General features: G+C 54.7%; 3 protein-coding genes across 4 annotated transcripts in view; 2 read left to right on the top strand and 1 right to left on the bottom strand.

Annotated features, from left to right (window-relative positions):
- The first annotated feature begins 892 nt into the window (after nt 1-892).
- Nucleotides 893-22,249, top strand: CERS1 (ceramide synthase 1). Its single transcript, XM_080671606.1, has 8 exons — nt 893-1,217; nt 3,455-3,614; nt 7,675-7,855; nt 9,695-9,856; nt 10,137-10,284; nt 10,500-10,609; nt 20,205-20,841; nt 21,418-22,249. The coding sequence occupies exons 1-7, from the start codon at nt 969-971 to the stop codon at nt 20,245-20,247; spliced, it is 1,053 nt and encodes a 350-aa protein (XP_080527732.1). The 5' UTR covers nt 893-968; the 3' UTR covers nt 20,248-20,841; nt 21,418-22,249.
- On the top strand, nt 20,517-22,249 carry GDF1 (growth differentiation factor 1; the record flags this gene model as incomplete). Its single annotated transcript, XM_080671605.1, has 2 exons — nt 20,517-20,841; nt 21,418-22,249. 2 exons carry the CDS (start codon nt 20,517-20,519, stop codon nt 22,206-22,208), a joined length of 1,116 nt encoding a protein of 371 aa, XP_080527731.1. The 3' UTR covers nt 22,209-22,249.
- Nucleotides 22,250-22,533: 284 nt separating this feature from the next.
- UPF1 (UPF1 RNA helicase and ATPase) overlaps nt 22,534-26,494 on the bottom strand; it is a 42,290-nt gene continuing 38,329 nt past the window's right edge. For both annotated transcript variants that reach the window (XM_080671604.1, XM_080671603.1), the window contains exons 21-24: nt 25,603-25,764; nt 25,300-25,517; nt 24,810-24,932; nt 22,534-24,216 (exon numbers count right to left, since the gene is read on the bottom strand). In XM_080671604.1, the coding sequence (XP_080527730.1) occupies nt 24,813-24,932; nt 25,300-25,517; nt 25,603-25,764 (500 nt within the window). In that variant the 3' untranslated portion in view covers nt 22,534-24,216; nt 24,810-24,812. The remainder of the gene's footprint in view (nt 24,217-24,809; nt 24,933-25,299; nt 25,518-25,602; nt 25,765-26,494) is intronic.

Here is a 26,494-nt window from a genome sequence, read left to right as displayed (position 1 = left end):
AGTGATGGCTGTTGGGGGGCTTCAGGCAAAGGGCCCATCAGTGGATAGTGGAAGGTTATCTGGGGTGGTCCCAATAAAGCCTGGTCTTGATCCAGCCTCTGAGTACCCGCCCCCCAAGTGGGCACCCACTCCTTTGGCCTCCCCACAGCCTGTGTTAACCTGCTGCAGGGGAGTCCTGCCAGGTCCTCAGGGTCATGGAAGTCTATCAGGTGGACTTCAGACACGGCCTAACCTCTCAGGCCCCCCGGCCACTCCTCCAGCGGACCCCCTGATGCCTGCAATCTACCTTACACTTGAAACCCCTGAATCCTGGTAGGTGCAGAGGAGCAAGCCTGAGTCCACATTCAGGTCCCTAGTCCAGGAACCCTGGGTTGGAGGGTGGAATCTTCATCAGGTGTTTCTTCACCCTAGAGTGGTCAGTATTCTCTTGAGAACAGAGGCCTTCATTTACAGTAAACCTACTGAATGTAGTGAGTTCACTGGATGCACCAGGTCCATGTGCCTGGCTTCAGGGAATGGTGAGGTCTGAGGGTGGAGGGCTGGGGAGGAAAAAGTGCCTGCTTGCTGGTGCCTCCTTGCCCCTTGTCGTGGGCACAGCATAGGGGTGGTGGGCACAGCATAGGGGTGGTGAGCCCTGGAGGCTCTGCGCCTGGGTTTCCTCCGCTGGAAAATGGGGCCGAAAATGGGTTTCCTCTGCTGCAAAATGAGACGCAACGCGGCAACACCAAGACTTATCCGCTGGTGGTCCCTGCCACTGCCTCCTGGGGACCCAGCACCTGCGTGCCCCCAGATCGTGGACGCCGCGCCTGGGCCCAGCGTCCCCTGCTAAGGCGGAGCTTACGTCTGCCCCGCCCCTCTGTCCCAGGGCTCCGGCCGGCGCGCCCCCCGCCCGGCTGCAGCGCGTGACGCGGGGCGCGCAGCTCCGGCGGGCAGGCGCAGGCGGTGGAGACAGCCGGCAAGCGAGCGGCATGGCGGCGGCGGCAACCACGGTGGGCCCGGCGGGGCCCGAGCCCATGCCAAGCTACGCGCAGCTAGTGCAGCGCAGCTGGGGCAGCGCGGTAGCGGCGGCGCGGGGCTGCGTGGACTGCGGCTGGGGGCTGGCTCGCCGGGGCCTGGCCGAGCACGCGCACCTGGCGCCTTCCGAACTGCTGCTGCTGGCGCTCGGCGCGCTCGGCTGGACGGTACTGCGCTCAGCGGCCACCACGCGCCTCTTTCGGGTCAGTGCAGCTAGGGACCCGAACATGGGCTGGGGGACCCCGGGCCGCTGTGCACCCCTTTCTGTCTCTGCGAGCTGGGTCACAGAACGTGGGGGCCTCGGGCTGTAGGAGCTCTGGATGCGGGGTCCTGGGCCGCCCCGCGCCCTTTTCTGTCAGTGCAAGATGGGGGTGGGGATGGATGCGGGGGTGTGGCCGGCCCGGGAAGCCCGCGATGTTGGATCCGTGACACGGGTGGGGTGTTCATGATGTGGGGGAACTGGAGCACGACCCGTTCCGGTCAGTGCGGGGCAGGAGGCCTCTGTGTATAGCGATGGAGGCCTGGTGGCATAGGGTCGGTCAGCGTCTGGAAACTCCGGGCCATGCGGGGGAGGGCGGGGGGGTGGGCTTGGAGCCCAAGCTGGAGCGGGTCCAGGGCCTGTGCAGCCGGCAGAGCCCCCTTGTCTGTGGCTACAGGATAGGGTCAGAGTTGCCCTGTCGCTGCCTTGCGTCTGTCTGGAGTCAGCGCCCGCCTCCAGGGAGGCAAAGACCTGGGTTCATCTGCCTCGCTGGTGGTCGCAGCCTTGGGGGGGCGGGGTGGAAGGGCCTGAGGCTGCCTCCAAGAGGCGCTGACGGAAATGCCCAGTTTTCAGTGAGCCTGGAGAGGCCACGGCCCCGGCTGGACTGGAGGGTGACCATGAGGTGACATTGGCGCCTGGCCTCCCTCCCATCCTTGGGGAGGGGTCTGCTTTGGGAGCTGCTGGGAAGGGGTTTGGCCCCCTAGCTCAGCTGCCACTCCCTCCTGGGCCAGCTGGAGTCACCGCGCCCCAATCTGGCTGGACGTGGCAGGGGCGCAGGGACAGAGCGCCCAGCACCAACAAAGGGGCCTTTCTCTGCTGGCTGGGAAGAGGCTGGCTCTTGTTAAGTTGGGATAGGGTGTTGTCTGGCTGCTATTGACCCCACCCCCTCCCCACATCACCCACTTAGGAGAGACCCTGGCTGTCACCCTGCTCAGGGAGGCGGAGGCAGTTATGACAGTGTCCCCTCCATAGTTAGCCCTGGTCCCAATTTGGCTTTATTGCTCCCCCACCTTCCCAGTCTCCAGCTGGAAATGGGAAGTCCAGGAGGATGAGGGCCAGTGCTCAGGAGGGGGATGTGGTCACTCTGGGGCCACCAAGGTGGAATGGGGTCCCCTCCCATGTTCCTGAGGGAGCTGGGCCGGGACAGCAAGGTCAGGTCCCCCCTGACTTTTGGAATTTCTGGAGGTCGGGCTCCCTTCCCTGGCTGCCCTCTCAGCCTCTCGCCCCAATTCGAGGCTCGCCTTTCCCAAGAATAGGCGGAGGGGCTGCGCAGGCCGCCAAAGCTCATCTTTTTGGCAGCAGCCTGGTTGCCAAGGGTTACCAGAGCTGGCTCTGGCTGTCTCTATGACAACTGGAGTTGCTCCAGCCCCCTCAGCCTCTGGGAAGGGGGCAGGACTTGGCCCGACAGCTCTAGAGCTCCGCCCCTGAGGAGCTTGAGGCCCCGCCCCACCCTGGACCCCAGAGTAAAATTCCTCAGCACCTCATCATTGCATGTCCCCACCTTCCTCATGTCTTCCCTGATGGCCCCTCAGGTCACCTCGTCTCACTGTGCTGCCCTTTCCTTGCCTCATTATCTCTTGGACAAAAGGGAGAATTTCCTCATGTCCTCCCCCAAATACCCACTCCATCTTCCCCAGGCCCTGGTTCCTCTCTGGTCTCCCTAAATTCCTCCTCTGAGGCACCCTTTCCCTCACATTTCTGCCCCATGAGGATCACTTGCAGTTCCAGCCCTCCACGTTCTGCCAGGTGTTCCCATATTCCCCACCATGTTCCCTTCACAGGCTCACAGACAGCTACAGCCCCTCCATGTCTTTTCCTTAATCCCCTACTGTTTGTCATACCCCCAGCTCCCCATTACCCCCAAGCTGCTTGACTCCCCTGTGCACACCCCGGTGACCTCCCTTGCTTTATGCTCACATGTCCCCCTCTGGGTCCTCATAGCCTATCCTCACATTTCCCTCAGATCCCCCCATCACTCCCCTCTGCACACCTCAGCCAGACAGCTGGGCACTAAGTTTAGCCCTTGGCAGACACACATGGGCTCTGGTTACTCCAGGCGGCTGTGGGTATCCAACGGCCCCTCCCCAACACTGCCCAGCTCGGGGAATCCCTGGGCCTTGGTCTCCCCGCCCCGAAGGAATGGCTCCTAGCTCTGATGGCCACCCATCTTCTCACCCACAGCCCCTGGCCAAGCGGTGCCGCCTCCAGCCTAGAGATGCCGCCAAGATGCCTGAGAGCGCCTGGAAGTTCCTCTTCTATCTGGGCACCTGGAGCTACAGTGCCTACCTGCTCTTTGGCACTGACTACCCCTTCTTTCACGACCCGCCCTCTGTCTTCTATGGTGGGTCCCTAGTGGGGTGAGGGATAGTTCTGCTCTAAACACTGAGGAGAAGGGTACATGGGGAACTGGCATTCATCTGCCATCCCATTCTGGATGTCTGCCCCAGACAAGGGTGATCAAGGGGGCCTGGGGACATGAAAGGGGCACCTGCACGTATTACAGCTCAGGGAGGCATTCTAGAGGAGGTGACCCCTTTTGTGGGTCCAGGTGGGCACTCCAGGTGTCAGGAACAACACTTGCAAAGACCCTGGGGCATGCACAAGCTTGGTGCGTGAGAAAGAGAGGAAGGTAGCAAAAGTTTGAGTGTATTCTAAATGGGATAGTTTATGGATTATAAAAAGCTTCCTCTGGCTGCCATATGGAGATAGCAATCTTTTTTTTTTTTTTTTGAGAGAGAGGAAGGAGACATCGATTCATTGTTCCACTTACTTATGCATTCATTCGTTGATTCTTGTATGTGCCCTGACTACGGGTCAAACCTGCAACCTTGGCGTATCAGGACGATGCTCTAACCAACCAACTGAGCTACCTGGCCAGGGCTGAGATAGCAAAGTCTTGGGTGAGGATGGTAGCAAGGCCCAGGGGGGAAGGGAGGGACCAGTGTGGTTCAGACCAGCTTGGCAAAGAGAGAGAGACAGAAGTGGCTGCACCGTGGATTGGGTTCGATGTGGGGGTAGTCAGGCCTGAGCTCTGGCGGGATGGACAGGAGGGTGACTGCAGTGTCCTCTGTCACCAACAAGCAGGCCAGTATGGAAAACATGGCCTGTGATTTGGGGTGGGAGGGCTCTGTTCCTATGCTGACCATCCGGGCCGTGTATCATGGATGTGCTTCCTGCCATGTGACATAAACAGCCTGAGAGGTGGCACTGTAGGAGGGCCTGGCATGGAGCCCTGCATTGCAGGATCCTGGTAACAAGCACTGGGTTTACTAGGCACCCGGCTATCTTCACGGGATTGTGCTGCCCACATGGCCATTTTCCTGTGTGCCTTTCCCACGTGATAAGTTTCTAGAGGAGAAGTTTTAGCTGTTATTCAGTGTTCCTTTATGCAAATGAACCATAATTGAACTCCCTTAAAATTTCAGGCATGGGAGTTGCCTCTGGCTTCTTATAAATCATGCTACGATACCATGCTTGCAAGTTAACTGCTTCTTTGAAGGCTCATTTTTTGAGTACCAACTGTGTACCAGGTCAGAGAAAGCCCCCCCAATGGACGGTGAAATAGAAAATCTGTTAACAGTAAGTGCTGATGAGAACACTTTGGGGAGTGTGGGGTGTCTGTGAGGGGAAGGCATGTTCTACAGCAATGAGGATAGCCCCACCAAAGGTGGCTTTTGAGTGAGGACCTGGAGGAGCCTGAAGCAGATGGGAAACACATTCCTGGTGCATCAGGAGCAGAGAGCTCACCTGGCCAGGGCAGGGGGTGAGGAGGGCAGGTGGGCAGAAAGGGTATTTACCAGGGGGCTGTGAGCAGAGGAGGGGGCTCCAACCAGGACAGGACTGAGCAGAGGAGAGAAGTTGTTGGTTTGAGAAATGTTTTAGTCTGGCCAGTGTGGCTCAGTGGTTGAGTGTCGGCCTATGAACCAGGAGGTCACAGTTCAATTCCTGGTCAGGGCAAATGCCCAGATGGTGGGCTCGATCCCCAGTAGGGGGTGTGCAGGAGGCAGCCTATTGAAGATTCTGTCATCATTGATGTTTCTATCTCTTTCTCTCCCTTCTTCTCTCTTGGAAATCAGTAAAAACATACGTTTTTAAAAGAAAAATGTTTTGAAGGCAGAACTGGTAGGATTTGCTGCCAAACCAGAGATGGGTGTAAGAGAGGGGGGTCTGGGCTCCTCAGTGAAATGGGGGTCAGTAGGGTTGGGTCTAGGGGCAACCAGGAGCTGGGTTTGGGAAGCCCAAGGCTCTGATATTGGAGGTGGGAGAGGGGGTGATATGAAGTGCCCAGAACAACAGGTGGGACATATGAAGAGGAGGCTGGAGGTCCATGGACAGAGCCCGCCCTCCAACATGTGGGGTGGGGCAGATGAAGTCTGGACGGTGAATTATATGCCCTCCCTCCCCCCTGCCTCAGATCTGGGGCCCGAGGCTGGAGGGGGATGCTCATCCACTGTAAGTCTTACCGGTGTAATAGGGGGAAGATTTCCTAGTGGACTCTGTGCATCCAGGCTCTGCATGCTTTCCTTGTAAAGAGGTACAGAGGCATCTGGCAGTTGGGCTGGGGGGAGGAGGGCCTCCATTGCAGCATTCCCAATTTGCTGTCAAACTTTGAGAGGCCCCTGGACGTGTTAAAGTGGGGGGGAGATTAGATCTGATTCATGGGGAGTTTTGCTTTCTTTTATTAGGTAAAATGCTTGAAACATAAAAGTAACCATTTTGGCTAGACACAAAAAGACAAGTACTGTGAGTCCACTCATAGGAGGTCCCGGAGGAGTCAGATTCATAGAGACAGGACCTGGGGGAAGGGTCGGGGGAGGGGGTGTTCAACAAGGACAGTTTCAGTTTTACAGCAGGAAAGGGTTCTGGGAAGGATGGTGGGGATGGCTGCACAACAATGTGAATGTGCCTAATGCTGCAGAACTTAAAAATGGTTAAGAAGGTTAAAGTGTAAGTGGGCCGTCTGTTTCTGGCTTCTTTCACTCAGCATCGTGTTGTTTTGTTTATATATATATATATATTTATTTATTTTAAAATATATTTTATTGATTTGAGAGAGGGAGAGGGAGAGAGAGATAGAAACATCAGTGATGAGAGAGAATCATTGATCGGCTGCCTCCTGCACACCCCCCACTGGGGATTGAACCCACAACCTGGGCATGTGCCCTTGGCCGGAATTGAACCTGGGACCCCTCAGTCTGCAGGCGGACACTATACACTGAGCCAAACCAGCTAGGGCTCGGCATCGTGTTTTCTGGGTTCATCTACACAGTGTGTCAGTGTGTCTGTCTTTTTTATGGCTGAGTGATATTCCACATGTGGAAGGACCACATTTTGTCTGTCCTTTGTTTGTTGATGGGTTGTTTCGACTTTTTGGCAACTGTGACTAGTGCTGCTGTGGACATGCATGTACAAGTGCCTGTCTGAGTCCGTTTTCAGTTCCCTTGAGCACACGCCTAAGGGTCTGTGTTTTCACAGCCTTTGAGCCCCCGTGGGGAGAGAGTACAGTTGGGAACACTCTCGGAGGCCAGGAGGAGCTGGGGCAGTGCTGGGGGCCTGGACCAGGGTAGGGGCAGTGGGGGGCCGGGGAAGTGAGCTAAGACATGGGCCGAAGAGGGCCCCAGATGGGGATCTGAGTGGATCTCCTTTGCAGGAGTGGCCAGAGCACAGATGAAGGGTCATGAGGCAGGGGCATGGGTACAGTCTAGGAAACTTAGGGCTCCAGGGGGTCACTGAGTTAGGGCTGGGGCAGAGGAGGAGCGCCCAGTGAGCAGAGAGTCCCAGGGCAACTGGCAGAGCCCTTGGCCCTGGTAATGGGCAGAGAAGAAAGGTGGGGGGTCAGCGTTGCCAAGCAGGGGTGAGACCTGAGTGAAGGTGGCACAAGTGCCAGGAGTGAAGGAGGCAGCAGGAGGAAGGGAAAGGAGGCCAGGGCCCTCCTGGGAAGAGCCGTATTCCTTGGCAGCAACAGGGTCTGTGACTTCTGCTTCAGCTGCTGTGCCAGCACTGTGAGGTGGGCAGCAGCCTCCATCCGGTTGGGAATTTGCTGGGGGGGCCGGGGCGGCTGGAACAGGAACGTGCCCGCTGGCTGGAGGGTGCCTGGTAATTCAGAGAAGACGGGAAGGGCAACCAGGGCAGAGTCGGAAATCCTGCAAGGGACTGATTTCCGGGGTAGGAGCACCTTCTTCTGTAAAACTGAAACTGCTCTAGAAAATAATGCTTATTAATAAAAGGTAACAGGTAGAGAATTGGGGATGGAAAACCAGTGGCCGGTACATCTGCAGAGACACGCGGCTTGCCCCGGCACAGGGAGGACTCCCGCCTGGCTCGAGAGCGTGTGGGGGTCACTCAGGTCACTCGTGTGGAGGCCCTGCAGGTCCCTGATGACACAGTCTGGCTCTCCCCAGACTGGACACCTGGCATGGCAGTGCCACGGGACATCGCAGCCGCCTATCTGCTGCAGGGAAGCTTCTACGGCCATTCCATCTACGCCACGCTGTACATGGACGCCTGGCGCAAGGACTCAGTGGTCATGCTCGTCCACCATGTGGTCACCCTGGTCCTCATTGTCTCCTCCTATGCCTTCCGGTGAGTCCAGGAGGCGGAGGGCACTGCATGAGCAAGGGCGGGAGGCTGGCACAGGGCAGCGCTAACGCCTGGGGGGAGCATGGGGGCGGGTTCCAGAGAGATTCCAGAAGGATGGGGTGGAAAAGGTGCAGGGAGCCCCGTCCCACCCATCCCCCTCTACCCCCACCCAGATGGCACCCTTGACCAGGTCACATAGCCAGTGTTTCCTGAACACCTGCCATGTGGCAGGTGCTGCTGGGAGCACAGCCATGAACAGATAAACCCTGAAGTTTGAGAGCCCACACGTGGTTACTGATCCGAACTACGACCTGCTGATGGTTTTCAAATCCACCCCATTTCAAAGGCAAAGGAATAAAAATATCTCGCCAAGGCCTTTGTTACATCCATCACATGTTGAAATAACAATATTTTGGGCATACTGAGTTAATTAGAACACATTATTTTAATTTCTCTCTTTTTTTAACATGGGTGATAGAAAATCTAAATGAGGTCTACACTCTTGTTCAGTTCCTATGAGCCTCATTGCTCTAGCTGCACCCTCCAATATAGTAGCCGCTGGTTACAAGTGGCTATTTCAACTTTAATGAAGCTTAAATAAAATCACACATTCTGCCCCAGCCGGTTTGGCTCAGTGGATAGAGTGCCAGCCTGCAGCCCAAAGGGTACCGGGTTCGATTCCGGTCAAGGTCATGTACCTTGGTTGCAGTCTCCTCCCTGGCCCGGGCCCTGGTCAGGGCACATGCAGGAGGCAACCAATCAATGTGTTTCTCTCACATCGATGTTTCTCTCTGTCTTCCCCTCTCTCTTCCACTCCCCCTAAAAAAAAAAAAAAAAAATCAATGGAAAAATATCCTCCGGTGAGGATTAACAACAACAAATCACACATCTGTCCCTCAGGCACACCACCCACATTTCAGCTGCTCAGTGGCCACATCTGGCTGGTAGCTCCCATGTGGATAATGCAGGTATAGAACATTCCTGTTGTTCTAGAAAATTCTTAGCACTGCTCTGGAGGATAAAATCAGATAACAGCCCCCACCTCCCAAAAAAGGAAAACGAAAGAAAAAAAAGACTAATTTGTTTGAAGGAATTAATGATGGAGAAAAATCAAGTCAGAAGGTAAGGACTGCAGGGATGGTGAGGTATAGGTGGGGTGGGTGGTATGGGGTGACAGGTGAGAGAGATAAGGAGGTGAGGGAAGACTCTGCCAACACCAGGAGGTACATGTTAGGTGCTGGGAACAGCACGTGCAAAGGGCTTACAACAGGAAGGCCAAGTGGGGACAGAGACATGGTGAGAACGACCCATGGCCCATGCAGGCTGAGTTCAGGACGCTTGGCTCAAGCAGCGGTAAGGGGGACACCGGGGAGGGAACAGGGACGGCTCTCAGGCTTCTTTAGCCCCTAGTGGGAACCTGCATTTCCTCGGCACCTGCAGCCCACAGCCAAGTTCAGGTAAACCCTGTAGACCTGCGAATGTCGGCACGTGTACGGGGATCTGGACACAGAACGGCCCTGGCCTGTGGGAGTCAGTCGTCATGGTGGGTCAGAGGTCACAGAAATGAGGAAGGATTAGAGAAAGGACTTTCAGGCAGGCTCCTGGGCCACCTGGAGGTGAGGTGAGGTGAGGACCCAGGTGGACTGTCCCCTGGTGAGCGCAGTCTGGGTGCTGCCACTGACCTGGCCCTTAGGGGGGTTGGGCAGGGCAGGTGAGCCAGAGGGGTGGCTCCGAAAGGCAGGGAAGGTGTGCCCCAGGGGCCTGTATTGGGGTCCTCAGTGCAGGGATTTGGACCCTATGTGACCTGCCCTTTCCCCTCTCCGGCCCGGCTTCCCTTCTCAGGTACCACAACGTGGGCATTCTGGTGCTCTTCCTGCATGACATCAGCGACGTGCAGTTGGAGTTCACCAAGCTCAATGTTTATTTCAAGTCCCGTGGAGGCTCCCACCATCCTCTGCACGCCCTGGCTGCGGACCTGGGCTGCCTCAGCTTCAGCCTCAGCTGGTGAGCTGGCGGGAGGGACAGGCTTGTGGGAAGGGGTGGGGCCTGGTGATGTTGGCGGGGCCTGGCAGGGATGGGGAGATGAGTGGAGTGGGCAAGGAGTGTGGTTGGGCAGGAAAGAACAGCAGGAATAGAGATAAGGGTGGGGCATCCAGACAAGGATGGGTGAGGATGAGCAGGGACAGATAGATGAGGCCAGATGGCATTGGACAGAGACGGTGGGGCCACCACCCACCCGCCCTCTCTTGCCCACAGCTTCCCTGACCTGTTCTTCCCACCACAGGTTCTGGTTCCGCCTCTACTGGTTCCCACTCAAGGTCCTGTACGCCACATGCCACTGCAGCCTGCGCTCTGTGCCTGACATTCCCTTCTATTTCTTCTTCAACGCGCTCCTGCTGCTCCTCACTGTCATGAACCTTTACTGGTTCCTGGTGAGTCGGCCTCCAATTCCCCCCTCAGCTGGCAGTCCTGTCCCCTCTCCTGGGCCGTGGTCCAGGTGTAGGCCCTTCTCAGGCACACCGGGGGCGGGGCACATTAGGCCACGGGAACAGCCGTGCCAAGGGCCTGTGGCAGGAGTGCGTGGCCCTCCGAAGGGCAGCGTGGTCGGGGAAGGCTCTTTTCTTACCTGTGTCTTCCCCTCCCACAGTACATCGTGGCTTTTGCTGCCAAGGTGCTGACGGGCCAGGTTCAAGAGTTGAAGGATGTACGGGAATACGATGCAGCAGAGGCCCCGAACCCCAAGCCCAGCAAAGCTGAGTGAGTTCGGAGGGGCTGCCGCCCCGAGTTTGTTCCTTTAGTCACATCTGTCAGCCTGAGTGCGCACTGCGGGCAGGCACTGGAGACACAGCAGCGATGAGGCTATAGCAGACGCTGCCCCTGGAGTCTACGTCCAAAACAGAGACTGCAGTAAAGGCATGGGTGACGCAGTGATGGAGACAGTGCCGTAAGGATAGATATCAAGGAGGCAAAAGGGAGGTCAGGGTGGAGCAGAGGGGTGAGGGGTAAGAATCAGGGCGTCATTAGTGGAGCAGTGAGGGCCAAGCCAGGGAGCCCTGTGGGTGGTAAGGAGCAGCCATTGGCCAGGCAGTGGAGGTAGGGAGGGGGTGCCACGGGCAGCTTAGGCAGCCCATGCTCTGTCCATGCTGCTGCTCCCTGGCCCCCTGACTACCTGAGCGGGAGATGGCCCAGGTGGGAGTCCTAGGGAAGGAGAGAAAAAGGCCTGGTCAAGCATCCTGGAGGCAGGATGCCCAGAACTTGTCAGCCCTGGGATCGAGCCCCTGGCCTGCAGGGCCCCAGGAGTGAACAGAGGCAGGTTTGTGTGTAACAAGCAGGGTCCAGGGTGCGCAGTGCCCCAGAGGCAACGTGAGGGGTGTTTGAGCAGGTGGGAGGTCAGGGTGCTGACCAAGCAGACCTCCAATTTAGCCTCTGGAGGGAATGGCGGTTGTGGGAAAGCAGAGGGCTCACGGCTTAAGGAGGTGGTCAAGGTGGGTGGCCAGGAGGATGAGAGGAGCAGAGATTTTAAAATCTACGTGAAAGACGGGAGACGAGAAGCAGAGGCCGGGGCATTGCCCGATCGGAGCATGGGATCAAGGGAGGGCTCTCAAGGCCTGTTCACACAAAGGGAAGCACTTTGTACCACCAACATGGGCTACAGGCGGGGTGCACCTAGGCCAAAAGCCAGCGCTCAGGGTAGGGAGGGATCGGACAGGTGGATGGAGATCACGGACACGAGAGGGCTTGGCGGCAAGTTGGGTCCCCCGTGGTTAGATCCCAGCTCCGTTGTAGAACTGACCAGACTTGCCTTGGATGTAGGCAAAACTGAAATAGAAGAATCAAAGGTGACCCAAGACTTCTGGCTCGAGCTGCCATTTACCAAAATGCCATTTACCAGGCAGGGTTCTGTGTGCCGGTGGGGTCGGGCAGGCGTTCCTTTGGGGGGTGTTTGTTGATGTCCAGGGATCATGAGTCAGGAATTCTGCTGAGAGATCAGTGAGGCCTCAGCAAGGAGTCTGACTGACCCTCAGAGGCATCCGGAAACAGCAGTGGCTGAGGGAACTCCAGGGGCGGGGAAGGAGAGGCTCCCGTTTGGCCAAATCTAAAAATCTGAAAGCTCTTCCTGCTGCAGAACAGTAAGCATCCGTTGGAGAGTCCTTGTAAATGCAGAGCCCAAGGCCGTACCCCTAGCCTCGCCTGGTGCTGCTCCCTGCTCTGTCTCCCAGGGAACGTCCGGCCAGAATGTGGGTTGAGGGCCTGGTACCTGCTAGCATTCCCACTAGGATAGCAGAGTATGAACTCCACACAGATAGGACAGGGTGTGCCAGGGGACACACTGCACGGTCAGTTCCGTGGGCAGCACCAGCAGACCTCGATTCCCCAAGGATGGCTAGCGTCGGCGCAGTTGGGTATAAAGATGGGGTGGTCAGGACGCCTCAAAACCATCAGGTCATGGAGAACAAGGAGACTGCGGACCTGTCCCAAATGAGAGGACTGAATGCCAGGTGGGATCCTGGACCAGAAAAAGGACAGCACGGAAAAACGGGAAGCCTGCAGTCAGTTCGTGGCAGTGTCCCGGCATTGGCTGCTTAGTGGTGACACGCGTTCTGTGGAGATGTCAGATAGTAACACCGGGAAGCTGGTCAGTGCTCCACTCGAGTTCTCTGGACTATCTCGGCAACGTTTCTGCAAATCTAAAATTATTCCAAAATAAAAAGTTTATTCAAAAAATAAAAGGCACGAGTGACATACAAAACAGCACTGGATGTTACATTACTTTCCTGGGGCTGCTGTAACCAAGTACCACAGACTGGGCGACTTAAACAACAGAAACTTACTCTCTCACGTTTCTGGAGGTTCAGAGTCTGAAGTCAAGGTATCGGCAGGGGCGCCCGCTCTCTGAAGGCTCTCGGGGAGGGTCCTTCCTGCCTCTTCCAGTTCCGGGGGCGCCAGGGTCTCCGTGGCTCGTGGCTGCATCACTCCGACCTCTGCCTCTTTCTTCACATGGTCTTCTCTTCTCTCTTGATTTTCTGTGTTAAACGTCACTTAATTACATCTGCAAAGGCTCTTTTTCCAATAAAGCCACATTCACAGGTTCCAGAGGTGAAGGTGTGGACCACCCTTCAACCTGCTAAAGCTGTTAGGGCTCACACGATTAGACAGCTGAAGAGAGAATCAGTAAGTTAAAAGCTGTGAAGAAATTACCCAGAAGCAGCAAAAACAGATGGCAACTATGGCAGCTAGAATTTTAAGAATGACCTGGTCTAGCTGGATTCTAATAGGAGACAGGTGTGGAGAGACAATATGAGAGACATAATGCTGAGAATTTTCCAGAAAGTGGCAAGACATCAATCATAAGCAGGATGAATAGAAAGGCATCCATGCCCCAAACACATCATAGTGAAAATGTGAAACAGCCGCAGAAAAGAAGAGATGGCCTATGAAACAGACTAACAACAAGGGATGCTGGATGACTATGGAGTCAGTATCATCCCAAGTGCTAAGACGAAATAACAAGCAACGAGGAATTTCGTACACAATTTTAAAAATAATTACTCAAGCCTTGGACAGTGTTCCCCGTGGTTAGAGCTTCTGCCCACACACTGAAGAGTTGTGGGTTCGATTCCCTATCAGGGCACCTACCTGATTGTTGGTTGGGGAACATGTGGAAGGTGGTCAATCCATCTCTCTCTCTCTCTCTCTCTCTCTCTCTCTCTCTCTCTCTCTCCCTCTCTCTCTCCCCACTCTCTCTCCCTCCCTCCCTCTCCCCCCCGCCCCTCCCCCGCCCTCTCTCCTGCCCTCCCTTTCACCCTCTGGAAAAAAACAATCGAAAAAATATCCTCAGGTGAGGATTAACAACAACAAAACACACACCAAAAAAAAAGAAGTTACTTAAGAGACAAGCAAACACTAAGAAGTTATATTTCAGGAAACTTTCTCAAGAAGCAGATCAACAGAGAAACTGACACATATCTGGGTAAACATTTTATTTTAATTCCCTAATTTGAGAGAGAAAATAATCGGAACTAAAATATTAAACATCAGACAAGGATGGGGGTTCGCATTCTGCAAGGGGTGGGGATTACCTTTCAGCGGTATTAGGGACTGCGTTCACACTGTCAGAGTGAACAAGAAGCAGGCACCAAGGAAATGCACAAAAGAAAGGCTAGAAAAGGCTGCATAAATAATGCAACACAATTGGGTAGAATCTCAAATATTGGGCATCCAAATAAACACATGAATAATCATGACAATTAAGAGATTGGCCTTAAAATATATATACTGTTGCCCTAACTGGTTTGGCTCAGTGGACAGAGCGTCAGCCTGCGGACTGAAGGGTCCCAGTTTTGATTCTGGTCAGGGGCACATGCTTGGGTTGCGGGCTCTTCCCCAATCAGGGACATGCAGGAGGCAGCCAGTCAATGATTCTCTCTCATCATTGATGTTTCTATCTCTCTCTCCCTCTCCTTTCCTCTCTGAAATCAATTATATATATATATTTGTGTGTGTGTATATATATACTGTTAAAAGTTAAAAGACTTCAACTCCAAGGTACATAAAAGTTGCAAGTGAGCCCTAACCAGTTTGGCTCAGTGGATAGAGCATCGGCCTGCGGACTCAAGGGTCCCGGGTTCGATTCCGGTCAAGGGCATGTACCTTGGTTGCGGGCACATCCCCAGTAGGGGGTGTGCAGGAGGCAGCTGATTGATGTTTCTCTCTCATCGATGTTTCTAACTCTCTATCCCTCTCCCTTCCTCTCTGTAAAAAATCAATAAAATATATTTAAAAAAAAGTTGCAAGTGAAAAAGGACAAGGAGAGAAATTCGGGTGTAATTCTTGATCTGGAATGTTCCACATGACGCAGTCCTGAACCTCGGGGTGATGGGACCCCGAGAGGTACAGTTCATGCTTTGTGCTCCTCCCCCAGCAACTCAGAAGCAGGTGAACAGATGTTCTTTCTTAACACAGGCACATTTCTCAGAATTGACCACAGCAGGCCACAGAGCAAGTGCTCATAAACCAGGATCATACAGACCATATAAATAAAAACTCAGGTTTGAAAACAGTGAGACACTGACAACTGAGAATCACTTTGAAGTAATGCAGGGAAACAAACGGTATGGCAATTGTGTAGTACTGATCCCTTCCTCTCCCAGCCCCGTCTTCACTCCTACTCCCTCCCTCCGTTCTCTCTCCTGATTCACCCCCACAGCTGGGCCACTGGTCATCTGGTAGACCAGTGGTCGGCAAACTCATTAGTCAACAGAGCCAAATATCAACAGTACAACGATTGAAATTTCTTTTGAGAGCCAAATTTTTTAAACTTCTAATGCCACTTCTTCAAAATAGATTCGTCTAGGCTGTGGTATTTTGTGGAAAAGCCACACTCAAGGGGCCAAAGAGCCGCATGTGGCTCACGGGCTGCAGTTTGCCGACCACGGTGGTAGACCATCCTCCTGGACCGATTTCAGCCCCCTGGGCTGCCCCCTCCCCCCCGCAATGCCCTGGTCATAATCTGGCACCTTGGTCTGAAGGGCATCATCCTCAGGGGCGGCCGGGACTGCCATCCACCAAGGGCCCTCGCCCCATCCAGGGTCTGGACCTACCAGATGACACCTGGCTGCTTTGTACATCCAGTTTTCCAGCACTGCCCCCACCGTGTCCAGTGAGCTGTGACTCGTGTCTGGCTCATGCTGCTGCACCAATAATGAGCCAGAGGGTCCTTGGTGATGCCCACACAGTGCCAGCATGCCTGCTCTTCCTTGGTTCTCCCTTCTCAACCGTCAACTGCCATCACCATCATCCCCTGGCTGACAAGCTGGCCTGTGTGTCCCCAAGGAAACAGGAGTGGCTGGATGAGACATCCACCCTGCACTGGCTGGCTGCTTCAGTGGATGGTCCATCTCCCTCCAAGGCCACCATCCAGGGCCAGGGACGCCCAGCCTCTTGCCTGTTCAGGACATTCTGATCCAGGAGAGAGGCCTTCTTTCTCCAGCCTTCTGCACCAGCTGCCCACTTACTGCCTCGCTTGCAGCAGAACCCCTCCATTCTCAAACCCACCCCACTCTGAGTCCTCCACCCACTACTCCCTGAGACCACTCCTATTTGGCTCCACCAAGGCCTTCTTGGTGCTAAATCCAGGGTCACCTCCCCTTCTTTTTTTTTTTTTTTAAAGCTTTATTGAGACAATTTCACATACCATATACTTTGCCCATTCACCCTGTATAATTAAATGTTTTAGTCCATTCACAGAGTTGTGCAAACATTACCACAGTCAGTTTTAGAACATTTTCATTACCCCCAAAGAAGCCTTACACCGAACCGAGGACCCCCCTCAAGCATTTGTCAGTCTACTCTGTATTTTTTTAAAATTAAGAATTAGTATTTATTGAACAAGAAACAACAACAGATCTTGAAAACAAAAATATGATGGATGACATTTTAAACCTGCACCAGAAGTACTGGGGACAAGTCAAGAGCAAATTGTTATTATGATATAGAGTGGACTTCTCCAAAATTAGGTAAGATGTTCAGAATGTATGAACTGAAAGTTAAAAAACGTGTGATAAATGCAGAAATTCCAACATGTGACCAATTGTTGGTCGAAAGCAGAAAATAGAGTGGAGGGGAAGTAATAATGAATACTATACACTTTTCTTTTTTAATATATTTTGTTGTTTTTTACAGAGAGGAAGGGAGAGGGATAGAGAGTTAGAAACATCGATGAGAGAGAAACATTGATCAGCTGCCTCCTGCACACCCCCCACTGGGGATGTGCCCGCAACCAAGGTACATGCCCTTGACCGGAATCGAACCTGGGACCCTTCAGTCTGCAGGCCGACACTCTATCCACTGAGCCAAACCAGTTAGGGCTATACACTTTTCTTTAAAAAAATATATTTTTATTGATTTCAGAAAGATAGGGAGAGGGAGAGAGAGATACAAACATCAATGATGAGAGTCATTGATCGGCTGCCTCCTATACGCCCCCTACTGGAGATCAAGCCCACAACCCAGGCATGTGCCCTGACTGGGAATTGAACCGTGACTTCCTGGTTCATAGGTCAACACTCAAACACTGACCCACACTGGCCAGGCTTTCCCCACTTTTCTTTTTTAAATATATTTTTATTGATTTCAGAGAGGAAGGGAGAGGCAGAGAGAGAGAGAGAAACATCAATGATGAGAGAGAATCATTGATAGGCTGCCTCCTGGGGACCCTCACTGGGGATCGAGCCCGCAACTTGGGCATGTGCACTGACCAGGAATTGAACCGTGACCTCCTGGTTCATAGGTTGATGCTCAACCACTGAGCCATGCTGGCCAGGCCCCACTTTTCAATGGAAGAACAGTTCCTATACATGAGACTGTACTTGCTACTCAATCTGACGCTGAAGTTCTAAGTATTTTTTCAAGTCATCCAAAATGTGTTAGGCGAGTCTTTCTGCTCAGGCCTGCCAGCTGGGTCCGGTGAAGAACACAGGAAGAGAGTCGTCATCTTGTCCTGGACTGGCTGAGCATGGAGGTTTCACAGAGCTGTTAGATTCAGCAGGGCCGGCTGGATCGAGCACCTATGGTTTCCCCAGGCAGCTGTGGGACTTCTTCTACAACAGTTGGGTCTTCACTGCTGGATCCACATGGAGACCGCTTCTGGATCCACCAGGAAAGCCACCGTAAGAACTATAATTACAGCAGACAGGCCCAGTCGGATGAGGCTCCCTATGGTGTAATCTGATATGGCACCTGGGGAATCTGTCACCCAGATCGAGAGCTGATCACTGGACTCTGAGGCCAAGAAAGGAGCCCTTGTTTGTTAGCACACGCAGTGTAGTCCCCAGGGCCACTGATCGTCACCCTTTGAAGGGAGAAGCCTGTCTCCATTCCTACTAGATCTGGAGCTTTATGGGTGTTGAAGCCTTTTTTCACAAGAGCAAACTTGTTAGATTCAATCACAGGCCTGGGCTTCTGGCACTGCAGAATCACGTTTTCTCCTTGGTCACCTTACCCCTTTGGTGGGCTTGGAGGGAAGCTTTAGGTAAATATCCATCTCTTCTTGTGTCTCTTTGGCCAACACACAGCCCAAATAAGAGGAGGGAAAGGAATTCAGGGCGCATGCTGACGCTGATGCTTGACCCAAGGACCCGTCTTCAGTAGGGGTTTTAAACCATAGGAGGGAAGGAAAGCTTGATGTGGGTGGTGGCATCTTTGCTCTGCTTTGCTCTTCTGAAAAAAATTTTTTATGAGTCTATTTGAGCCAAACTGATGACATATGCCAGGAAGCAAGTTATCTAATGCTCCTCTGCTCCCCATTCTTGATGTTCTTCACTCCCTCTTGGTGCTTCCTGCCTGGTCTCTGGCTTCCCCACCAGCCGCCCTCCCCTAGGGCCCTTTCACTTAATCCACCCAAACTTCCAAGTTTCTCTGCTGGCTCGCAGTGCGCCTTTGAGCACCTTTCTGTCTCCAGCGTCTGCTTGACATTCTAAGCAAAATGTCATTCTTCTAAAATATCCCAAATCAACCCCCAGGCCCACTACCTCTCCCGAACACTTGTCCATCACAGGTGAGGGCAACTCAGGGTGAAAACCTTGGGAAATTCCAGGAAGCCCCCTCGCTCCCCTTTTCCTCCTTATTCTCCAGGAAACATCCAGAATCCATCTCAGTTACTGGCTGCCCTCTTGTCCCACCTTCCTCCCTTGCGTGACTCTTTCCCCACAGCGGTGCACTGAAGCTGGAAAGTTTAACTCTGATATCTACAGAGGCAATGACCCCTCCCCTCCAAAAAAATACTAAAATTGTTTTTGATGAAAGAGGGGCACTTGTTCATAAAACAATCCAGAATCACCAGGAAAGCTCTGATAAAAAGGCATGGGGCAGAGGTATGATCCCTAAAGGCATTAAACGTACTATAGCCCTACCCAGTTTGGCTCAGTGGATAGAGTGTCAGCCTTCAGACTGAAGGGACCCAGGTTCGATTCCAGTCAAGGGCACATGCCCGGGTTGTGGGCTTGATCCCCAGTGTGCAGGAGGCAACCAATCAATGATTCTCTCTCATCATTGATGTTTCTCTCCCTGTTTCTTCCTCTCTGAAATCAATAAAAGTATGTTTTTTAAAAAGTACTATGAAAGTACAGGAATTAAAAATGTGGGGGAACACAGCCAAATCATCACACTTGAGGTCACCAGGAGGGAAGGAAGGACTGTTGGAACACAGTGGGACACTTGGTAACCATCTGGAGATTATCTCGCATCAGTTCCCAGGGCAAACTCCAGTGGTTCAAAGATGTTGACGCAGAAGTGGAAACTGTGAACTCCGACCAGAGCCAGAAATGGGACACTGTCATTGGGCAACTGAACTATGTATTAGAAGAGTACAGAAGCCAGGAACCTCCTTCTGCTTGTCTACAGGACGGACAGGCAAAACCAGAAAACAACAGACACATGGAGATCCATGTAGGGCTTATCTATAACCTCACAGATAAAGAGCTCCTGCTGGTTCAGTGAGAGAAAGAGCAGTGACCCACAGGAAAAGCAATGAGGATAGAGTTAGTGCTCCCAGGAAGGGACAGCCAGTGGCTCCAGCCCAAGGGAAGGATGGATTAAAGTGACCTAAACTATCATCTCCAGGAAAGTCTTCGTTCTTATGTAAAAGAGTGTCTGCTAGTGTCTATAAGATTATATCCCAGGATGTCTAGATCATGAGAACATATTATTGGTTCAAAAAATTTAATACGCCCAGCTGGTGTGGCTCAGCCGTTGAACGTTGACCCATGAACCAGGAGGTCATAGTTCAGTTCCCAGTCAGGGCACATGCCCAGGTTGTGGGCTCAATCCCCAGTAGGGGGCGTGCAGGAGGCAGCTGATCAATGATTCTCATCATTGATGTTTCTATCTCTCTCTCCCTCTCCCTTCCTCTCTGAAATAAAAAATAAAAACATGGAATGAAAATAAGGGCTGCAGTGTAGACAGATGGTGGATGGAGAAGGACAGGGCAGGGAAGCCTGTCTAATGGTGCTCTGAGCCAGCCAGCGCCACTGGAGCAGGCAAGCCTGCCTTGGAGGGTGGCAGAGGCCTCTGGCAGGCCTGCATTTTTGGAGGGGAGGAGGATAAAGTGCAGGGTTGATCCGGGTTGAGGAGGTGGGAGTATGTCAGGCAGAGGTGGGTGGGTGGGATTTGCTCTCCAGTGGCCGTCCAAGGGCCCAGGGTGGGAAGGAAAGGGGGAGGAGAGAGTTTAATTGCGGGGAGGAGCCAGACTAGGAACTAGACTGGGAAAGGCAATGTGGACGGCAAGGCAGGCGGGTCAGGGAGTACGTGAGCGTGTGGGGTCCCTAGGCTAACCGGAGTGGGTTTTGGCCCCCAGGAAGCCGCTGAGGAACGGTTTGGTGAAGGATAAGCGCTTCTGAACCCTTCGACGCCCGTCCCGCTCCCCTGGACCTCACCCTGCCCCACCTTGCCCCCTGGGACGGCTCCCCTGCTCCCCAAGACCCTGGCTCCTTCCAGCTCCGCCCCTCCCGGGCCTTGGCCACTCCCGGGACCCCTGCCCCGCACCCCGGAGACCCCGCCCCAGGATGGGTTCCTGGCAGGATTCAGCACTCCGGCCACGCCCCCGGGGACCCTGACCCAGCCCAGCCCCGGACCACGAGCACTCCTCCGGACGCCGCCAGCGAGAAAGATGCCACCGTTGCTCTGCCGTCCTGGCCACCGCATTCTTCTCCTCCTCTTCGCCCTGCTGCTGCCCTCGCCTTTCCCGGCCCGCGGCCCCGCGGCCCCGGGTCCCGCCGCCTCTCTGCTCCAGGCTCTCGGGCTGCGCGACACGCCCCAGGGCGCACCAAAGTCCCGGTCCGTACCCCCCATCATGTGGCGCCTGTTTCGTCGCCGGGACCCCCAGGAGGCCAGGGTCAGCCCACGACGGACGCCCCCGGGGACCACCGTACGACCGTGTCACGTGGAGGAGCTGGGGGTCGCCGGAAACATCGTGCGCCACATCCCGGACCACGGTGAGTGGTGCCTGCTCTGGGGATGTGGGTCTGGGAGGCCAATACCTCCTTGGGCACCCCAGCCCCCCACGAGCTTCCAGTGACTTCGAGGGTCTCCACCTACCCAATCCAGCCCACGAGCAACCTGAACCCCTGTACTCCATCCCTTCTCCCGTGGACACCTGCGGGGACCCGGGTGAGTGGCCACAAGGCCAGGCTGCCTTAAACCCGGCAAGGCCTTTTGCTTGCAGCTGAAGCCCTGCCCCCACTCTCCCTCACTCCCGCTGCTTCACAGCATTTGAAGCCTTCCTGCAGATGACACCCCGCCCCAGCGTCGCTTACCCAGGCGTTTGCTCATCTCTGCCCCCTGCCTGTGTTCCCGACTCGGGCAGGCCACCCTGCATTGGGCAGGTCTCTTCCATGCAAGCGATGACCCGCCCACACTCCATCTCCCCCTCCTTCACACCATATGATGCCAAGTAACAGATGGTGCGCCCTCAGCCTCAGGCACTAACCTTCCCTCCAAGTTCCCAACGGAGACACATCGCGCGTAGGCGGTGACGCAACGAGAGCTGAGCCCTCTCCCGGCCTCCATAGGTGCACGCGCCCGGACCACGGAGCCTTCGGCGCCAGAGCAGTGTCCGAAATGGAGTCTCATCTTCGACCTGTCGTCTGTGGAATCCGCCGAGCTCCCAAGCCGAGCCCGTCTGGAGCTGCGCTTCGCAGCGGAGGAAGCGGCTGCGGCGGAGACAGCAGGCGGCTGGGAGCTAAGCGTTGCGCAGGCGGCCGAGGAAGTGGGCGTAGGCCCAGTGCTGCTCCGCCAGGTAGTGGTCTCTCTGCGAACACCAGTGCGCGCTGAGCTGCTGGGCGCCACCTGGGCCCACAACGCCTCAGTACCACGCAGCCTCCGCCTGGTGCTGGCGCTGCGCCCCCGGGCCTCGGGCACCTGCGGGCATTTGGCTGAGGCCTCACTGTTGTTGGTGACCCTTGACCCGCGCCTGTGCCACCCCTTAGCCCGGCCGCGGCGCGAGGCTGAGCCCTCACTGGGTGGCGGCCACGGGGGTTCCTGTCGCACCAGGCGGCTCTACGTAAGCTTCCGCGAGGTGGGCTGGCATCACTGGGTCATTGCGCCTCGCGGTTTCCTGGCCAACTACTGCCAGGGTCAGTGCTCGCTGCCCGCCACGCTGCCCGGGCCCGGTGGGCCGCCCGCGCTCAACCACGCCGTGCTGCGCGCGCTCATGCACTCGGCAGCCCCCGGTCCTGCCGGCCTGCCCTGCTGTGTTCCCGCGCGCCTGTCACCTATCTCCGTGCTCTTCTTCGACAACAGCGACAACGTGGTCCTGCGGCACTATGAGGATATGGTGGTGGATGAGTGCGGCTGCCGCTGACCGGACAGGAGCGGGGACACAATAAACACTGGGTCGTTTGAGCTTCTGTCTTTGGGTCTTGTCACCTGGGGCTGGGGGAGTGCTGAGACATCCATCAGGTTGGTGGGGGAAGGGCGGTCTGGAGCCACCGGCCATCTTAGAAGGCTGTATATAGGGGGACCCTGGGAGTCGCCCCCCCACCCCCCACAAGCACAGGCACAAGGGGCAGAGGTGCTTTCCAGTCTGCTGACCCAGCCCTTCTTAGCTTTGCCCTTCAGATTGCAGGACCCCAGACCAAGTGCTCTCTCACCCCCTGTAGCTTATCCAGCTGTGACACATGCAAGAGTTGTTTTTAACATTTTATTGGTGACAAAAGAGCTTAAAACAAATTGACCAAAAATCAGAAGTGACATTGCCTTGGTACAAGATGCTCCTTGATTTGGAAAACTCAAGAGTAATTGCTGCTAGAAGGTGAACAAAAGCCAACAGCACAGAGCGAGGTAGAGCACTCCAAAGAAGGAACAGGGCAGTGCGAGGGCACACGGGTCACAGCAGAAGCCTATCCAAGCGCAATGCCTCTAGGTGGCCTACCAAAAGCCCTACAGCAATGGGACAAAGAGGCCTTGCCAGAAGGAAGGTGCTTGTGTGTCCCCGTTTCTCCGTGTACCAGATGGCATCTGGAGGTTTTGGGATAAAGGCCAGTGTCAGACGCATGGGGAAGGGATGCTGGGGGTCGTGGTCACTAGGACTGGGTAAGCAGGAAAACAGTTTTCAACTTGGTGGTCACCAGGGTGATGAACACCTACCACACAGGGGACCTTTCCCAACTACAAGAACTTCCACAATGCAGATCCAGGTTGATGCCCACTTGTACAGCTGAAGTGACACACTCCCCCAAGCACCTTCAGCACAGAACCAACTTATTTCTGAAACTTCTTTTCCCAAATAAAGTGAAAACCACCCCAACTCATTGAAGCTATGCTCACAGGTAGAAGGGCTCAAAATTTGGGAGTGGGGTGAAGGGGGTGGGGGCGAAGGCTGTCGGCTTGTCTGATGGCCACAGGGCCTGTGGGCACCTCCCTGAGGAAGAAGCCCCTGGGCGAGGAACAACGACCTCCCCACCCTCCAGCCTCATGGCTGGCTTTGCTGGGGCCCTTCAGGGGACTGAGTCCACTGCATGTGAGAAGTGCCTTGCTTCTCGGAGTCCAGTGGGGCCTGTGGGCCCAGGTGATGTTCTCACTGCCCTGACGCACAGGGAGAAGCTGATGGAAACTAAACTGAAAACAAAAATCTTCCTCTCCATGATCGCGTCACAGGTGTTCATCCTAACCTCGTTGTGTGGCTCGTTTAAACTTCGTTTCTGGAAGCTTCTTGCATCTCCCAGGTCCACCACTAAGATTTGAGAGACAAACTCAGGAAAGTATTTTTCAGTACTCCTTTGAAAGAATCTTTAAAAAACAAACAGAAAACCCCAAACACCACATTTTCTTTAAATGAAAACCCTCTCAGAACACAGGCAGCGTGACTACAAGGTCTCGGTGTGGACAGAACACGCGCCTCAGCGGGGCTCTCTAGGCAGCGGGGCTCTCTAGGCACGGCTGCAAGGAGCCTGTTCAGCACAGAAATGTGAGTTGTTCCTGGTAAAACGTAGTCCCCTTTCAATAAAAGAGAAAAAGAAAGAAAGAACAGAGGAAAGGGCTACTCTGAGATGAGGGTCTTCCTCCCTCCTCCTGGTCGCAGACCCAGGTGTAGACGCGGCGAGCTGGGCCTCCTTGGCGAGCTGGCTGCAGGGCTCTCGGGCTGGCCGGCCCCACCTCCGCTCTCCCTCTGTCTCCTCGCCGCGGTGCCAGCAGTGGGCGCTCACTATCTCGGGCTGCTCTCCCTCGGGTGCTCCTCTCCCTCTCCTGTTGCTCACAGTGGTGCTTCAGTTTTAGCAGTGGAAAACAGGTATCCATTTATTTTTATTTTTTATTACCCAGAATAAGATGCTGATGGACTAAGCCACAAAGCTTAGCTCTTCCGCTGCCACCTATAGAGAGAGAGAGAGCACAGACTATCAGAGAAGGTAGGAGCCCAGCCTTGCCTGGAAGGCAAGGTGCTTTCTCCCTACTTCCACTAAGCACCTATGTTTTCACCTGTAAAATGGGACCTCACGTGCTGGACAGCCCTCAGACCACTGACTTTCCAACCACAGACAGAAGGCAGTCAAAAGCTAAGGCTACAGCCTGTGCTATAAGAGTGGCACCCCTTCTCCCAGCAGTACCAGCACACAACTTTTCTTGGCACACCAACAGATGGGAACTACAAGACATGACTCACAGGCACCTTCTGCACAAGTTCTGTATGCACCTAGTGCCAGGACCCGTCACCCTCACAAGCTGTCAGTCAGGGAAAGGGATGTCCTCCTCCCTGCCTGCCCAGGGGACTATGGGCCTCCACAATCAGCCTTTCTCAGGAGTTCTAGGACTCTCAGGAGAGGACATAACACAGGGAGAGGTGCAGGGACCTGAAGTGACAGGTCACAATGATGAGTTGGCCCCTCCTGGACTTGAGACTCCCACATTTCCTGAGTTTTCTGACAAGTCCAGGGCCCGGTGAAGCCCTCCTCTGGAGTTGGCTTGCCTTCTAGTACTGGGACAGCCCCGTCACTCCACCATGCTGGTACGCCCGCTCCCCCTGGTACGTGGAATCTTGCGACAGCGCCACATCAATCTGGGACTTAAATTCATCACCAAGGTAACTGTCCTGAAAGACACAGTTGGAGAGATGAGCAGCCAGAGAACTGGCTCATGTCCTTGCAACTTTGAGAATAAAGTCGTCCTGAAATCTGAGCAGCAAGAGACCCATACTGGTTACCTCACCACTGAAACAGGTGACAGGACTGTTTGAAGGGGCAGCATCATGGATAGAATGTTCTAAACCCGTAACACCACTGCTGAGGGCAGCCATGCAGGAGGCCATCCTCCTCCTGAGTCCTTTGGGGAGGGTGTCAAGGGTAAGGGTGTGTGCGTGTGTTCATGTGTGTGCGTGCGTGCGTGCGTTTAGGGCACCCTGGGTTGGCCTAACTTTTCTGCAAGTGGGATGTGTTTCAAGTTCAGTGCAGCCAGCTCACCTGGGACAGCTCAGGCTGGGAGAGACCAGGCTGGCTCATCTGGGAGGGTTGGCTCATGGAGATGTAGCCCTGTGTCAGGGCCCCCTGAGAGAAGGGCTGTGATGCCACATCCTGGCTGGCCTGGCTGCTGGGCAGGTTCGTCTGGCTGGGCCCAGGAAGGCCAAAGCGGTTCTTCTGGCGTCCACCGCGACCCGCCTTGCCTTTTGGGGTGCCTCGGCCTGAAATACAGTGTCCAGGATTCCTTGAAGGAGGTCTAAGCCTAAATGACAAGTGATTTTGCTCCGAGGCCTGGTGCTCGCTCACCTGCAGCTGGCCCATTAGCCTGTCCAAAATACCCTGGAGGTGGCATGGGTGGCATGACCAGGTTGAAGGGGATGGGAATGTTCATGGCGGCCACATGGCTGGGGCCAGCACTGATCATGCCGAGCTGGTCGTGGGTCTGGAAGTACATGTTCGAGGGCCGGCCTGTAAGAGAGGGTACATGGCAAGTTCTCCACTGTGTACAGGTGAGTCTGCTGCCTACTTCCCGTCAGCTACTCTGCCTGCAGTGGGATGCCTATCCCATCCTGTTACTGCTCTGCTTGCAGTTTTTAGGGTGTCCCCACAGTGAGAACTACCTGCTGCAGATTCCCACCATCAACCCCTTCTCAACCTGCTGGAAGGGGGGGGGTCTGGGAAACCACCTTTTTTTCTAGGGGATTCTGACACAACTACAGGGACCTGACAAATTGAGAACTACCACTCAATATTTCAAATAAAAATGGTCCTTTCTGTGCCAAAACATATGTTCATACCACACATACCAAAAAGCAAGAGAATGCCTAAGCTCCACAGCAACTTGCTGGATGTGCTGATGAGAGGATTGTTGTTGTTAGAGAACACGATCCAAAATCTGAACCCAGAGGCCAGGCAAATACAGGGTCAAAGAAAGGGGGCTGCCGAGAACAGGTGAGAAGAGGAGCTGGGGTACACCTGCCCTCAGGATGAATACCGAGCATAGGAGGGAACAAAGCCCACAGTAAAAAACGTGGGCAGGAGGCACTGAACTGAGTGACAGGGCGCTGTGTCACCCTCTGTGGTGATTGGGGTGGGGAAGGGTCCCAGCAGGCAGGAACCTGGGGGATGAAAGGGAATCATCTACACTGGCTCAGGCAGGAAGAGGTGTTCCAGCCAGCAGGGGTCAAACTCAGCCTTT

The sequence above is a fragment of the Plecotus auritus genome (genome assembly GCF_963455305.1).
Source record: "Plecotus auritus genome assembly, chromosome: 6".
In the NCBI taxonomy this organism is placed as follows: Eukaryota; Metazoa; Chordata; class Mammalia; order Chiroptera; family Vespertilionidae; genus Plecotus; species Plecotus auritus.
This window is presented reverse-complemented; position numbering and strand designations above follow the sequence as displayed.